The sequence below is a fragment of the Thunnus thynnus genome, chromosome 6 (assembly GCF_963924715.1).
Source record: "Thunnus thynnus chromosome 6, fThuThy2.1, whole genome shotgun sequence".
NCBI classification, from domain to species: Eukaryota; Metazoa; Chordata; class Actinopteri; order Scombriformes; family Scombridae; genus Thunnus; species Thunnus thynnus.
In genome coordinates this window covers 28,295,463-28,312,840 of record NC_089522.1, presented here as the reverse complement: position 1 = coordinate 28,312,840, position 17,378 = coordinate 28,295,463, and the positions used below count along the sequence as shown (strand labels likewise).

The following is a 17,378-nucleotide window of genomic DNA, read 5'->3' as shown; positions in this document are numbered from 1 at the left end:
TAAGATGTATAGAATAGTGTAATGGTATCTGTAACCGAGTGTCCTCCTGGGTTCACCTTACTGTATAAACTTAATAAAGTAACAATAAACAGGACGATAAATCCAAACTTCTCAATTTAAACATTGTAATTTATTTAGAACATTTTATTATAACACACCACACAAAATAAAAGCCCTCCCTGCCTTCCTTGCCCCTCCCAAACAAATAAGAGTTGAATCTCACTCTGTTGTCACTCCTGGCTCCCTTACAGTCAAGATGGTGGGAAATCTAACAAAAACAGGAATTTATTCATCTCGTATCATGCTTAACTTTAGTGCATCATAACACATCGGGTACAGAATTAATCTGCAGATGCTCCAGTTCAAGATGAAACTAAACTTTTCTATGGATGTCAGTTATTGACCCAAGGCCAAAACGTGGCCTCCAGCAGACTAGTTTTTAGCCTAGCGGACTGATGGAAACGCTTTTTGTTGCCCCTACTGGCTGGTTAAGAGGAGCGAGGAGTCAGCAGTCAATGACGGTGTAAAACATGCTATAAAACTGTTTTTTCAACAATTGTAAATTGTAAAACCACAAGAGGACCTTGAGCATACAGTCATAAACGCACACAAAAAAATATTAGGCTGACGGGTCCAGTTATATGCAAGATTAGCTGCGGACAGATACACACACGGACACACAGATACACGGACACACACGACCAAACACATGATCTCCTCCAGGCTTACGCCTGCTGGAGATAATAATTAAAAACAAACACGATGATAAACTGTAGTTTAAACTATCCATTTAAACACCAGCTTGCTACAGTATTTCATGAAGAGGGTATTTGCATTAGTAGGGCAGCCTTCTCCATTTTGTTTGCCAGAGCAGTGAGAGGACAGACAACAGAGGCCCTGCTTAATCCCTTTGGAGAACTAGTGCATGAATTGATATATCCTCTCTCTCCCTCCGTCTCTCTCTCTCTCTCTCTCTCTCTCTCCTCTGCACTCCCCCTCTTGCTAATGTCTTTCCTAGAACTTGAACAAACAGCCTGTGCGTGTAGGACACATAAGACAGATGTTTAGGATTACTTTCACCTCATTGCTCTATTGTGCGCACTTTAAGGGAGCTCAGCTGATGTGGAATGCCACTCATTCAGGCTCTGTGCTCCTACAGGGCTCCTCCTGTTTATCAAAGTGCCATCTGCACTCAAGACAGAACAACACAATTTTTAAGAGTGGGATAGGATGATGGGAAGATAGAGTCAGTGGCACTTTTTTTTTTTAAATCTAATACTCCTCTTGTGATAAATTTTTCCAATGCTATTTTGTAAGTTAAAACCATCAGGAACCCGCGTAAACCAAGACTTGTAGTGTTTAGTTTTTGTCCGTGCATGTGTACATAACCCTCGGTTTGCTATTTGTTTTCCCCTCTAAAGAAACAAAGCTAGCCTCTTTCTCCCGCTCGTCTCGGTTTATGTGTGTGTGTTTACAGATGTAGAAACAAATGGGCCCGACCCACATTGATATTGTTGAGGGGTGACATTATCTTTTAGCAGAGCACTTATCTAATCTGGCTGCTGTGGGAAGCTGGAGGAAGTGGCTATGGGACAGGGGCTGGGGATGCTGCATCTTTAATTACCATTGATATCGCAATAGAGAAGAGAGGGTTAGAGGAGCATAGCCGGAGGGGGGGTGGGAGGGAAGGGGGAGGTGGTGGGAGGGGGGGAGGGGGTTGAGAGAGGGAGAAGACCCGTGTTCACTTTTTAATTAAGGCTCCGTAGTGTAACTCGTCAATGTACATTATTGGAAGAATGAACGTCAATGCCATTGCTTTTTCTCCCCCTCCTTTATCTCTGTCAATGATTCAAAGACATGATTTATGGTTCGTCTCCGTCTTTCAGGATCATCCATCAAGCGCCGGCTCTGCCGCAGCGCCACCCGTTGTAAATCATTCTGAAAGCCTGTCACTCATTTCCATTAACCGTTCCTCTGTCGCTCTGGTCTCCGCCTCCCTCAACCTCCCTTTTTCTCTCCCCCCCCCCCCCCCGCACCTCACTCCTTTCCACCCTCCTTCCCTCCCCCTCGGTGCACAACCTACAGCCACGCAGGGTATCAGTTCCGTTCCGCTGCTTCGTCCGCCTACCTTCTTTTCAATAAATTAACCACTTTCTCCCATGCAATGAATAAAAAGGCTCTGCACTCGTCTTGCAGTCGGCACCTACTCCTCCTCCATTACAGCCGAACACCTTAGAAATGTCATGCCGCTGACTCGTAGGCTAAATGAGGATATAGCACAGAGAAAATATTTTTGTTGCATTGACTTTTCCAGTGGAAATATTTGAACAGCTTTGATATGTTTGCAGTGTGGCATTAATGAACATATATCCCACACATACAGGGCACCACATCTGCTTTTGTTTCTTTTATTGTAGGTGATTTGAGAATAATTTTCCAAAAAAATGAACACACAACAAAGGAAATGTGCCTAAATTAGACTATTATTTCTTTTATGTGTTCATTCTGAAAAGTATTCAACTTTAACAGTTAAAGGAGCAGTGTGTAAGATTTATTGGCATCTAGCAGAACAGACTGGAGCAAAAATGGATTATAATATTCATACGTATGTTTTAATTAGTGTATAATCACCTGAAAATAAGAACTATCGTGTTTTTGTTACCTTAGAATAAGCCCTTTATATCTACATAAGGAGCGGGTCCCCTTCCACGGAGGCTGCCATGTTGCACCACCATGTTTCTACAGTAGCCCAGAACAGACAAACCAAACACAGGCTCTAGAGAGGGCCTTTTACGTGAGTTTTGCAGCCGCTGTAGGTTCTCCTACATATTTGGAGGGGAAGGAGAGATGTATTCAGTTGGTTGTAATCTGCAGTCTCACCACTAGATGCCACTAAATCCTACACACTGGTCCTTTAAAGGTAGATATAGTCATTCTAGAGGAAGATTGTTGATACTTGAACTAAACACCCAAACAAACACACCCCTCCCTTCGTGCTGCTTCAGAAGCTCCGCCCCCCCCAAATTCATGGATGCACATTGCCAAGGCAACAACCGAAAGAGAAGTATGGCGGAGTTCAGAGCGATGTGCCAGCTGTAGAGTCACTTCTGTTCCTCTCACACTTTATCACGAGCAGAAAAAAATTAATCTCATGTGAGCACAACAGTCCATCCACATCCTCCGCCACTCTGCGGCCTCCCCACTCCTCGCTCAACCTGCGTCTGCTGCAGCTCCTGCGGAGCTGAGAGGACAACTGCCTTCACCAGGCTGACTGACCACAGAAATGTACTGAACCAAAATAGTTTGCATGTCGGCTCCACAGGAAGAAATCGACAGTGTTTGTATTTATTGATTCATTGATACAGTTAATAAGTTCAGAACACATATACAGTGGGATATTTGTGTGATTTAAACAGCTGCCTGCTCAGATTACGCTCACTAAATGCAACAGGAATATATGTGGAACACAAAAGAACGCGGGGGGTCTCCGTGAGACTGTCTCAGATTCAGTGTGGATTGAAACATTTAATAAAATGGAAGCGTATCTGCTCCGTGAGAAAACACTTTCTATGTGAATTGGCCACGGCCTCTCTGTCTCCAGTTGGCCAACCTCCCCCCCACCATTCAACGGGTGCGGGAGACGGGAGACTGTCATGTCCTCACACAGACAGCTGCTCTGATGACTTCTGTGGAAGTTTTTATTGGACTTTAATAGTTGTAACCCACAGAAGACAAACCACAAATGTGTACCATGATCCACAAATACCTCACTATCTACAAACATGTATTTTTTTTATTTGTGTTGTGTGAAGTCACAAAAATACAGAATAATTTACAAATATACATAACTTACTCTGTAAACACATATTTTAATTTCATATAAAATTGATATAGATTTTACAAATGTAAATAGTTTCACCACAAAAATACATTTAAAGTTATATTTACACATTTGTGGATGACTTCCTGTCAGTTTGTGAGCCACGTGACATCGATTTGTTTGTGGATTTTTGTCCAATTTGTACCGCAGCTGATCTGTCGAAACAATACTTTACTAGCTTCTAGAGTCTACCTAGCATCCACATCCGTACAACAGGAGACAACAAACAATAAAAAAGTTGTGTTTGTGTTCATATCGCGCACACACCCACCCGCCTGCTGCTTCGACCAGAGTTGACTTGTCCTCAACTTTTCCTTAATAAAAATAAAATACATATTAAGTGTACTTCATATGTAAAAGAACAGCAATAAGTTCATTTAAAGCACATTATTACTTTTTGTATTACATTTAAATATGAAAAAAGTGCATTTACTTTGTGTTTTAATGTCTTTAAGTTGTATTTAAATACTCTTATAATGAGTAAATAGACTGCACTTATATAGCACTTTTCTAGTTTTATCAATCACTCAAAACGCTCTACAATACACCATTCACCCATTCACATACACTGATGAGGGAGGCTGCTGTGCAGGAGCAATATCCAAAGCGCTCCACAATGTTTCCGTCATAAATTGACAGGAAACAATCCACAAATGTGCAAAACCCATTTCAAATGTACAAATGGATCCACAAATGTGTTTACAGAGTAAGTTATGCGTATTTGCATATTGCTCTGTATTTTTGTGGATATGACTTTACACAACACAAAAAAAAATTACATGTTTGTGGATAGTGAGATATTCGTGGGTTACAACTATTAAAATCCAATAAAATCTTCCATAAACTTCCTTCTATCCTGTGCACGAACACGAGCGCCCCCTGCTGATTGGCTGGAATAGCCACTTTGTTTGTTTTCCATTTACAGAACCACGGCTGTGTATGAACACCACCATTTTTTTTCAGCGCACACACGGAACAGACAGCTAACAGACAATAGGGAGATATTTGCTGATTTTGACAAAAAAATGTCTTGAACAATCTTTCTCCAGAATCACTGACTCTACCTTTTAATAGAAACAGTGTTATGTCTGTAATTATTCCACGTAGTAAAAGTAACACAAAGTGGCTCCCATTAAATGCTGTTGGTTTTCTGTAAATTCTACCAGTAGTTTAGTTCAGACTTTCTAACAATGACTGTAGTCTTTAACCAGTTTTTATAGAAACAGGTCTTATGAAGAGAAATAATTGGCTCAATGGAGTGACTGTCAATCTCTTACAATGGTTGATGTGCCTGCTCCGCGGAGCCCAATTCACTGGCTCCTTTTTTCATTCTAATCAACATCTAGATATCAACACAGCAGAATACCCACAAACAGCAGAAAGCCTGTTTTGAGGGGAAACTTTCAACTATTGGGTGCCAACACATTTCACTATTTGGGCAGCCATTGTTCTCAGAATGGGCTGTCAAAGTGACAGTGCGCACCAGGCAAATCCAGAAGTTTGCACTTTTCAGAAAACAGCGGGCCCTAATCATTTTGTGGGGGACACTTGACAACAAATTTGCCATTAAAATGAATCTGAATAGGAGGGAGCGGGCTGTTTTGAAGCATTTCTGCCTCTCTTACTGTTGCTCATCTTGTCCCACAGAGCTCCAGGTTTGGCGGGCTTGCTTCACTCCCTTTATGCTTGCCATGAAGCAGCCTTTGGTCCCACTAGAAACTGACAGTACCACGCTTCAGCTGCAAATTCACTCTGTAGCCTCATTGTATTTAATGAAGGGAAAAAGTGGCAATCTACTATTAATGAACTTGGAATGTAAAAAAATGCCTCCCTTTGCTGAAAACTGCATAAAACTGCTTGTACAAGGAAAGCTTTGGCTGGAGCCCATCCAGAATCTAATGAAAGATCCATACAGGGACAGAGCGGGCGGGAAGAGTTAGTGAAATGCAGATTGTTTTAATAGAATACACATAGTCTCTTCCAGCTGCACTATCAGATTCATCAAGGCCTGACCTTGATGGAGGGCTGTTGTTGTTTGGGAGGGCCGGCGTTTAGGGTTCATGCAAAGTTTATGATGCAGGGACTGTATGTACTGTGTGTATATATGTCTTCAGATCTCAGGGGAGGACTAAATGGAGCACAGTCCCATGAAGCAAAAAGAGCGAAAGAGGCTCCCAACTGGCTTTATACTTTTATATCATGGAATAATACAAGGAAATAAAAGATCGATTTGATATTGAAAACAATTAAATCCTGGATATTGCCCCATAGATGCAAAATAAAACGGAATCATATGATGAAACAACAAAACCTCAGACGATCAGCGAGTGAATTTGGAATTGAAAAGCTCTTTATTTAGTCGGGCTAGTGGGCATGAAAAACAAACAGCACGTTAGGCGAGTGTAGACCATCATACCTTTCACTCAGTATCTCATAAAACTAGAACAAAGGCCTTATGTGTGCAAGGCAGTCGTCCTTTAAACGATGGCCCACTTTCCTCCCCGCTGCCACGCAAACATTCCTGACTGACATTCAATCAGGGAAATTTGAACCGAAGCAAGATGGTCTTTTATTAGTACCGCCCTGTTTGCTCGACTGGTCAGCTCCATTATGCGAAGCAGTTTGAGTGGCGTACTGTAAGATGATGGGTTCACTCTCTGATAAGGGTGAATGAGGGGTAAACTGCTATTCTGCAGAAAGGAACCATCAGACCTCATCATGTCGCTCCTGGAGAGCCGTGTCACGGGCTCTTCAGAAACCAAGTGACAGAGCGGCGCAAGGCTGCTCCCATCCTGCCAGTGGAAAAAACAGTGGCACTGAAGCCGCCCTGCTTCTGCTCCACCAACTGGAACTTTGTATCAGTCAGGGCAGAAAAGATCATCTATAATCTGACAAATATACACTGAGGCTTTTAAGCCTCTTCAGTTGCAATGTTATCCTGCAAGCAAGCTCGCCATATTGTTTATATTTACCTTTGCTTGTTAGCAGGAGAGAATGAACAGGAGACTGTTGCACTGTGTACAGTATATTTTAACTACTTATACAAAACAGTGCATTGCAACGTGTTGAGTGTCCAATAACTCTAATGGGTTGGTTCATCGAAATAGTAAAAAAACATATTCTCTCACTAGATATCTGCCTGTTTTGTTTGTGGACTCACAGAGTCGTTGTGGTTGAGGAAGTATTCAGATAGTTTACTTAAGTTAAAGTGTAAAAGTAGCAATGCTACACCATAAAAACACTTCATTACAAGTAAAAGTCAAAGATCAAAAGTAAAAGTATAATAATGCATCATATTCTATAAACTGATCATATGTTTTAAATGCAAAATCTTAATTTTAAAAGTAACTTGTAACAACAGCTGTCAAATAAATGTAGTAAAAAAGTACAATATTTCCATCTGTATTATGGTGGAGTTGAAGTGTAAAGTAGCATAAACTGGAGCTACTCATGTAAAGCACCTCAAAAATGTATTTTATTACAGTACTTTGAAATCTAGAAAATATTGTAATTTGGGTGAACCAAACCTTTAAAAGTCTCTGTTTCTATCCATATGTATTATCAGGGCTGCAAAAATGATTATTTTCATTATTGATTAATCTGAAAATTATTTTCTTGATTAATTGTTTTGTCTATAAAATGTCAGAAAATAGTGAAAAATACCCATCATTATTTTCTTAGAGCCCAAGATAATGTCTTCAAATTATCACAAGCCAGAAATATTTCAGCATTTTCTCTTAAAAAATGATTGAATTATCAAAATAGTTGCAGATTAATTTGTTTCATCTCTAGCATAAATACATCTAATATCCACCTTACTCACAATATCAGCTTTGAATAGCTTGTTTGGTAGATGTGTAGAGGACAGGATGGGAATGTTGTGTGTATAATTGTCTCTGCTGGTGCTGATAAGGGACCCTTTGGTGAGATGCAACACCAGGCAACTGCATGTGATGCGGCGGCTGTGGCATGTTCAAAGTGATGACTTAGGTGCTGGAGTGCAGATTGCAATGCTCTCCAACCGCTCACTTCCAATTAGGCAGTGGGCCGACTGATGCGTCTTGAAGCAGAAGCTTCTCGTAGGCATCAAAAGGAGCAGCGTCGCTCGGTGACATCATTGGAAGGAAGGGGCTCCGGGAGCTAGGCAGGGCAATCTGACGTGGCTCAGTAAATATCATGATTAGCATCCGTACAACATGCAAAGACAGACTTTTTAGAAATTCCCACATTTGTATCATTACATGCATAAAAATTCCCCCCCTGTAACTGGAACGTGACACGCTCAGAAGGCTGCGGATGCTCAGACTGACTGCCTTTCGGATATTTCTTAGTGTTTATCAGGGTGATGATCATGCATTCCAAACTTCTCTGTGTTTTTAGTTAACAGAATGTTGGTTGTGAAAACATTTTTGATTAATAGCCATAATTATTGTGATCATTTTTGCCCAAATGAACAGCCAGATGGCAGGATATGGTGTCATATTTGCGATCCTATCATATTAATCTGGCTCTGGGTCCATCTGAGCACATTGTGCCATTTGCTGTGTTCACAATCTGTCCTCAAGTTGTCCGTGTCTTTTTTTTTTTCTCTTTTCTTTTTTTTTTTTTTGAGCTGCAAGTTTTTATTCGATTATATTAGACTATTAAATATTAAAGTTGAGGGTGTATGAAAGCAAGGCATTTATCTGCATGAATAGCTTGTGTTTAGTGAAGTAAGTAATGCGCTTTAAGTAACATCTTCTTCATGTATACAAAAATTAATGAGTGTTTCCGTCTCATGGAGTCAAACCCTCAGAACGCTCCAACAAAACCACTTTGGTTGGGGGGGGGGCGGAGGTTCATGGCTTCTTTTAAACCTGCTTTTTATTATCTAATCTATACATCCTTTTTATTTTTACCGCACCATATGAACCACAATACTGTTAATAACCGATCGATTCTTAATACCTAACATAATGTAGACTCAGCTACTGTGTTGTCACCAGTTTGGGAGTCATTTAACACAAGTATTGAAATGAAAAAAAAAACGGGTCAGATGGGAACTAATGACACATTCCTATTGAAAAGCAAGTCAGAAACTATTTTATTCCGTGATATTAATTAACCTCCAGATAAATTTTTGTCAAAGGGAGCAGCCTGTGTGTGTGATTGTTCTCTCTTTATTCTGCAGTGTCCTTGGGCTCGGGGAGACTGTTTCCTGACAGGGAACAATGAAGAGAGAGGTGTTTACAGATCTTTACAGATGGCTCCAGGGCTCAGAATTAGCTCTTCACTATTTCTCATGTGATTCAGTTCAGAATTAACTTTAGATGTGTCATCAAGACTATCATCAGGATGTCTGACAATGTATCTTATTTGATCTTGACACGCAGCGCTCACCGAGTTAGTCAGATATCACTGTCAAATAATAAACCTTGTGGCATGTGTGCCTCATTCTAATGATAGCTCACTGAAGAAAATCACATTGTGGTGACTTTTTATAAACACATAGCTTGTTTCTAGAATTGCGGGCACAAAAGAGCTTCACAACTTTTGTTTAGAATTATGTTTTGTACAGCAGCTACTTTTTGACTGACGTTTCACACCTATTTATAACCGCAGATGAGCACGGTGACTAAGTGTTTTTAAATCTACAGACACAATTAAGAGAGTACGTTGCTTATATGTGAGTGAAAACAGAAAGGAGAAAGTGATGATGGTTACTGAGACAGCCTGGAGATTGCTCAGTGATCCTGACCTGCGTTGTTAACGTGTGCTCTGCCTATCCAGAAGGCCTCCCTTTTTTTTTTTTTTCCTTCTTCTTCTTTTTTTTTTTTTTTTCTTTACATGGCATAAATCCGGGAGATGAAAATGTCATGGAGCAGGTTCATTTTGCAAAGAGGTTTTGATTGCCATGCGCGTGTAATTGATTGTTCCAAGGACAGGGGGAAATCTAGAAATGTCATAACAGTCCTGCTTAGGTTGGTCCCACCGCTAGGCAATCAATGAGAAGTAAAAAGAGATATTGATTTGCGAGCAGCAAAAACTGTAGCTTGAGACAACCAGAGAGCGCTGGGGAAAGTGGCACAGACGTGCAGACCTGTCACTGGCACCTATGAATTACCCAATCTTCTCTGAAGATAGTGTTACCTCGGATACTCACAAAGTCCTGCGCTGGGTATTGCAGCTGTCCATTAGCTAAGCTCCTCAGGCTGCTAACTCTCTGTGGCTTGTCAGATTAATGAAGGAAATGTTGACCTTCCAAGGGATAAATGTTGATGTTCTCACCATTACAAAAGTTTCTACTGGCATGTTAATATTGGAAACAGAATGCCGTTTTACAGCTGGCACACACATTTCTGAAATGATTGACACGTCTTGAATAGACACACTTACACGGGGGGAGATAGGATTGTGCTCTATGAAGATACAAATGCTTAAAGTGGAGTTCTAAATATATTGTCATGTAAGCTTTCAGGACAAATCCAGCTGGACACCGTCCTGCTGTGGATGTAGCAGTAAATGTAATCTACTATTGCCTATGCAGTTAGCTCGTTTCTTTAGATGTAAGGGGGGAAAAAAGCCCTTTGGCTGAGAAACAGGCTGCTGCTTCTGTAAATCCAGGCCTTGCTATGCCAAGAGTCTGCTCTAACGGATAAAGGTTATAAACACTTCAGCTGCCTGATTTATGATGGACACCTCAGGTTTTTTGACCTTTGCATATCTCTGTCTGAAGATATAAATTTGTAGTGACACAGATTGGAGGCTTTACAGCAGTTTATGACATGCTAAATCTCAGGCAAGGCATGCCAGCCTCTTGTTTTGTAAGGCTAGTTAGCTGGGAGTTGCATTGCTTGGACTCTAACACAACATTTTCAAAGCAGGCATTTCCTATTTTTTTCAAAGTTGCCTAAAAAAAAAAAAAAAGGGCCTGAGAGCACTTCACTTCACTTTTGGTTCCACTATGACGCACAAGTTCTAACTCTTTCAACAACGCTGTTTAATGAAGCATATCAGCAGCTTTTTCTGTATTTCTTGACAAACTTATTTGTCATAATAGAACAATCTTCTCTGGGTGTTGTCTGTTTTTTTTTTGTTTTTTTTAATGTGGAGTTGTCCTTGAATCTGATCTTGCATTAAAGAGTAATGCAGCCTGGCATGGACACATTGCTGTGGCAGGGCAGGAGCTGGCAAAGCACAGTTACAAATGGAGTGAGAAGCAGAGTTAGACATGCGGGTATCTCGGAGTGATCCCTGCCAGAAGGTTAATTGGTGCCTCTGGATGTCTGCTACTTAGGGCATCTGATAGAAAGGCATAGAACAGCAGGAAGGGCAGCTGTTAATCTCTGTCAATTCCATCCTCAAATACCAAGATACAACACAAACACACACATTAAAATACAATTAAACTACATGTAAGTGGTTATTTTCAGGAAAAAACTGTGCTGAATCTGCTTCTTAGTGGAATTATTGTACTAATAGGGTAGGTGGAACTGAATCGTGTGTATTGGTGAGTTTTAAGTTGCATAAAATATGCAGGAAATAGCCTTTCCACTGGACTGGAAAAATGCTCATCTCCCCACTTTAGTGTTCATTCTTACCAGTCTTTCAGTTTTAGTGGCAACTTTGAAGAGAGAGGACATCAACTGGGAGCTTGTCATAGCCATTGGTGTTCTCCTTCACTGTGAATACTATATATAAGACTATAAATAAAACATACCTCTGTGCTCTTGACAACTCTCTCCCTTAGCATCAAGGGTGTTTTGGAGGCCATCACTGATCTCGGTTGGCCAATCAAAACATCCCTCTCGCGGTGGATCAAGGTCACAGCACATTGGGGATCTAGGGTGTGTGTGTGTGTGTGTGTATATCTGTGTGTGTGTGTGTGTGTGTGCACACAGCCTCTTGTTCACCAGGCCCCATTCTCTATGTTTGTTTTGAAAGTCCGAATCCCATCTCCATCTTCATCCATTAGCTGGCAAGCAATTCACCTCCAGGGTTTCTCTAGAGGCACTTGTGAAATATTGATAAAAAAAAAAAAAAAAAAGTCGTATTTTCAGAAGGCAAAGAAGGAAGCTGTTCTATGGGGCCGCCCAGTGTGGGACTCCTGAGTGCTCGGCTTCAGCCATCCCCTCATGGAGTGCCCTCTATTCAGAAAAGAAATATTAACCACATGAAATGCATAAGTGCCTGGACAGGGCTGTTATGTCCTATTCATATTTAACTCAGAGCACATCTGCCACGTCTCTCTCTCTCCCAAAATGCACATTTTTTCCTACATGACTATGAGGCGGAAAATATCTTAGATATGTGACAACACCGACAAAACTGCGTGTATCGCTGGGTGTCTTCAAAAGATATGCAAACATTGGTTGTGAAATTGTTGACGTGGGTTGCCGGGTGGTTAGATTTAAAATAATCTGAAATAGTTATTGTCAGATGGGACTTTTTTCATTCTTCTGTAGCCGTGTTCATATTATGTCGAGCAGACCCTGCAGCCACATGAAAAGCCCTCGATGCTGAGTCAGAGTTTCCACTAATTGGATGATGGGAAATGTGTCAATTAGAAATACTGTTGTTTAATTATCTGTTAATTGAAGCAATAATGTTTGTGCTCTTTGAGTTGGGAGAATGAACAGGTGAATAATGAAAGAAGTAATTGCTGTTTATGAGACTGTCAGGGAAAATATAATGACATGACAGATTGCCAGTAATCTTTTGAAATTTTGTATAATTGTCTAGTTTTAGCACTGATAATTGAATCAGCTTTTCCACCAGCATGATCAACATCTTCATCAGCATTCACATTTGCAACATATTTTTATTTTGCTGTTGACAAAAACCAGCTCCCTGATGTAGAATTTGCCATATTGAGACCTTGTGATGCCGGCTAATGTCTGCTGAAGTAATGTTTTCTCATCTTTTCCAGTCAAGCCTTTTAATTTATTGATAGAGCAATGCGGTACAATAGAATATCTGAGTTTGTGTTCAGCCATTGCTCACATTTGGCTTCAGGGAAATAGAGATGTTATCCACAACAGAAGGCTTACATTTTCATTGCAGTTTTGAGGCATCCATAATCGCTATGGAATAGGTCATTTGCAATAACACTTAACAGGCCCCAGAAGAATCAATTTCCTTTTGTCACTCAGTGGCCAATGATTGTTGTAAACATCTCAACTTGAGGCCAGAAAAACCTTGGACACAGCACTAAGTCAATGGCCTGTCGTGAATCACATGGTGCTGTTACACCGGCAGCAGTCTGTTAGTAAAGACATTATGTCCAGTTATACTCTCAAACCTCCCGAGCAGCCACCATTATGTTGTCTTAAAGGGCTTCTTTGATGACAAATGTGTGTTGTATAAATATTGTACTTAAGAGATGTAATTATACATTGATTAAACTACATGTTTTAATGTCATTAATTTCCATATCTCTTCCTTTTTCTAGTGTACATGCCTGATGAAGACGCTCCTCTTCATGACCCTATCGCCGAGGAAGACGGCGAGAACGACACTCAAACCGAAGAAGAAAGCTCGGAGAAGACCAGCCCTAAAGTGTCCGACGACAGAGAGTTAGACAACAAGAGCACTAACAGTTATAGCAACCAGAATTCTCCCATTAGTGTCCTTTCCAATCAAGAGGCAGAGTTGGAGTCACGCCTTAGCGACAGCAGTGACAGACTCTCAGACTTCAAAACCTCCTCGCCACCTGAGAGCCAGAGGGATGAGGAAAGTCGTAGCTCCAAACATAAAGAGGAGACGGGAAGCAGCTTGGAGAAAATGAGGGCAGCCTATGCAAACTTCCTCTCTGATTCCTACTGGACGGGGATAGGAATGGACTTGAAAATAGGCAAAAACACCAGCAAAGCCAACTGTGACAGCACCAACGGAAGTACCAAGAGTGAATTTGACTGGCACCAGGATGCCCTCTCTAAGACCTTGCAGCAAACACTCTCCCCAAAGCCTGCATCCAAACCCAACCTCTTCAGCTCTGTGCACCTGTACAGGCAAAGCACCAAACCCTGTGGCTCAGTGTTCACGGGAGCCAGCCGATTTCGCTGTAAGGACTGTAGTGCTGCTTATGACACTCTAGTGGAGCTGACAGTCCACATGAACAAGAGTGGACACTACCAGGACAACAACCACAGCAAACAGAGTAATTCTTCTGCCTCATCCTCTAAATCTAGGAAACGAAATTTGCAAGATATGGAAGGGAAAGAGGATGCGCAGAAAGTTTTGAAGTGCATGTTCTGTGGCCATTCTTTTGACTCACTCCAGGATTTGAGCGTCCATATGATTAAAACTAAGCATTACCAAAAAGTGCCTTTAAAAGAGCCAATCCCAGTAATCACACCCAAATTATTGCCACCAGCAAAGAAACGGGCCTTTGAAACAGCAAGACCTTGCTCCCCTGACTCTACGACTGGTGTATCCGGTTACACTGAGGCACAACGGGCTGCGACCATTTCAAATGCTAACAATAATCGCTACGGCTATCAGAACGGAGCGAGTTACACGTGGCAATTTGAGACATGCAAGTCTCAGATTCTTAAATGCATGGAGTGCGGAAGCTCCCATGACACCCTTCAGCAACTCACCACACATATGATGGTCACTGGACACTTCATCAAAGTCACAAACTCAGCTTCTAAGAAGGGTAAACAATTAGCGCTTGACCCTCTGGCCATAGAAAAGATGCAGGGTTTAGCTGAGCCTGCCGCCGGTGAGACTGAGGGAGAAAAGGTGTCTCCCAAAAATTCTCCCCCTGGGAGCAGTGAGAAGGATAGCCAGGGGGAAGGTACATCAGACAAAGTGGAAGAAACCGAAGCTAAAGATGACAAGCTAGAGAGCGAGGATCAAAAGGCAGGCAATGGGGCTTTTAAGTACCCTTATCTCCGTGAGGAGGATCTCGAACAGGACTCAGGTGGAGGAGGGGACATTCTTAAATCTTTAGCCAACACAGTGGCCTCTGCCATCAATAAAGCTCAAACAGGGACACCAAGCTGGAGTGCCTACCCGAGCATTCATGCTGCCTATCAGCTCTCTGGGATCATCAAAAGCACCCCTCTCTCTGCATCTCCCCCTGCTCAGCTAAAGCAAACATTTAACCACAAGCTGAGACCGATTGCCCCAAAGGGGAAGTTTTACCACGGTGCTGTGGGAGTCGAGGCTCCCCAGGGACAGCATCAAAATGTGGACATCAAAAAAGAAAAGGCTGGCATTAGCGATGGTAAAGAAAGTCAGAATATTAAGTTTGATCTGGTGGAGAATGATGACAGCGATTGTCAGGATGATTCCTCTTCCTCTTCAAAGCTTGATGCAGACTGTGTGAATGAAGGGAGTGAAGCGATCAAAGGGAAGTTGAGCCCAGATTTCTCTGACAGAGGCAAGACACCGAGCCCCTCTGCCAGCAATGGACGCAGCACTACTTCAGAGTCTCTCAGTGACACTCCGGATATACTTGGCATAAACCCTCTTAGTGCACTGCAGTCAGTTCTGAACAATCATCTGGGCAAAGCAAATAAGCCCAATAACTCGAGAGTAGATAAACTATCTTCTCACACCAAGTCCATATTTGCTGACATTAACCGTGGCGGCGAGAAACCAGCTTTAATGCTCAGAGATCCTGTAAGAAATAGGCCTAAAAATACCTTTCTCTATGTTACTGATGACCAACCAATAGACCTGACGAAATCTAAACACAGCAAGCCGAGTTCCTCGCTACTACAGCCCTCCACCCCGATGCCGCAGAAATACGCTCTGTCCGACATCGCCGATATGGTTAAAGTTCTTCCAAAAGCCACCACGCCAAAACCCTCCATCCCATCAAGGATCCCAACGATGAAACTGGAATCAGATGTCAGGCGGTTTGAGGACGTGTCTGCCGAGGTGTACTCTGTCCACAAGCGTAAAGGTAGACAGTCAAACTGGAATCCTCGCCATCTTCTCATCTTGCAAGCTCAGTTTGCGTCCAGCCTCTTCCTGACCTCTGAGGGAAAATACTTACTGTCAGACCTCGGCCCTCAGGAGCGGATGCACATCTCCAAGTTCACTGGATTGTCCATGACCACCATAAGCCACTGGTTAGCAAATGTAAAATACCAACTGCGGAAAACTGGAGGGACCAAATTTCTCAAGAACATGGACACGGGCCACCCGGTCTTCTACTGCAATGACTGCGCTTCCCAGTTTAGGTCACCGACCACATTCATTTCCCATCTGGAATCCCATCTCGGGTTCCAAATCAAAGACATGTGCAAAATGCCGATAGAGCACCAGACGAAGGTAGAGGAGCCAGAACTGTCGAAGGCTCTCAATGTCAGAGCCACAGAGGCTCTGGTCACAGAGGAGGACATTGACTCAAAGTTCAAATGTAAGCTCTGCTGTCGGACATTTGCCAGTAATCACGCAGTCAAACTCCATTTGAGTAAAACTCACAGCAAATCCCCCGACAACCATTCACAATATGTGGAAATGGACAGGGAGTAGTTTTTCATATTATTGTCACTTTTTTTTTTCCTTTTCTTCCTTTTTTTTTTTTTATTTTAATACACGGGTCCGATATTTCAACCATTTTTCAAATTAGCGTTGTGTAGTGTGCATCATTATGACATCTAAAACATTTCATGGAGTACAGCAAAGACACACTGGTTAGAAATTGTATAAGGAAAACACTAAGAGATACGTTTGCACCCTGCTCAAATGCATCACCAGTAATGAAATGTATTACTGCTTGAAGAAACATAATTGCTGATGTTTGCATGCAATAGCCCTGGCTATGACTACTATTTATTTGTATGATATGTCAAGTTTCAATTGTATTTCAAAGACAAAATAATGAACTAATTGTACTTTACAACTTCTGTGATACAGTACACTTGCATAAATGTGCAGCTGTTAAAAACAGGTAGCCCGACACATGATAACACACATGCAGAACTGTACAGTGTATTGCTATGTAAAGATGTTTTGTGTTGCAATGATAGAAGAGAAAAAAAAAAAGCACTTTAATAAATGTTTAATCACCAGTTTAGACTCGGATTCTGTACATGACTCAAAAATAATTAGAATTTGGAAACAAGGATATTTCACATGTAAATATATTTTAGAAGAAAAAAAAGAAAAAACAGTGTGTTTCATGCAACAAGGATAACAGCAAGACAGAGGATACCTGTGATACCTGCACCTTTTTTTACTTATTCAAATAAAGAGTTAACATTTGATAACAGCTTGTATTCCTTTTTTTTTTATTATTATCAAGCCGTCTGTTTAATTGTTTAGTTTTCACGTTAACAGCTTGAATATGTTTCCAAAATTATTATACCAACAATTTATACTCAATATCAAATTTTTCATTTTCAAATGTCATACAATCATCAGTAATGCTTTATTAAATTATTAGCTAATTTCCTTATTATTTCCTAGAAAGTTTACCAGAAAGAGCTTGGCAATGCGGTACTAATTATAGAGAAAATAGAGACTGTTTAATTGTTATGCATCCAATTAAAAATATTAC

General features: G+C 41.3%; 1 protein-coding gene across 4 annotated transcripts in view; it reads left to right on the top strand.

Annotated features, from left to right (window-relative positions):
• Positions 1 to 16,408, top strand: part of LOC137185002 (teashirt homolog 2) — a 100,351-nt gene extending 83,943 nt beyond the window's left edge. For all 4 annotated transcript variants that reach the window (XM_067593205.1, XM_067593203.1, XM_067593202.1 and 1 more), the window contains one exon: positions 13,311 to 16,408. In XM_067593205.1, the coding sequence (XP_067449306.1) occupies positions 13,311 to 16,351 (3,041 nt within the window). In that variant the 3' untranslated portion in view covers positions 16,352 to 16,408. The remainder of the gene's footprint in view (positions 1 to 13,310) is intronic.
• Positions 16,409 to 17,378: the final 970 nt, after the last annotated feature.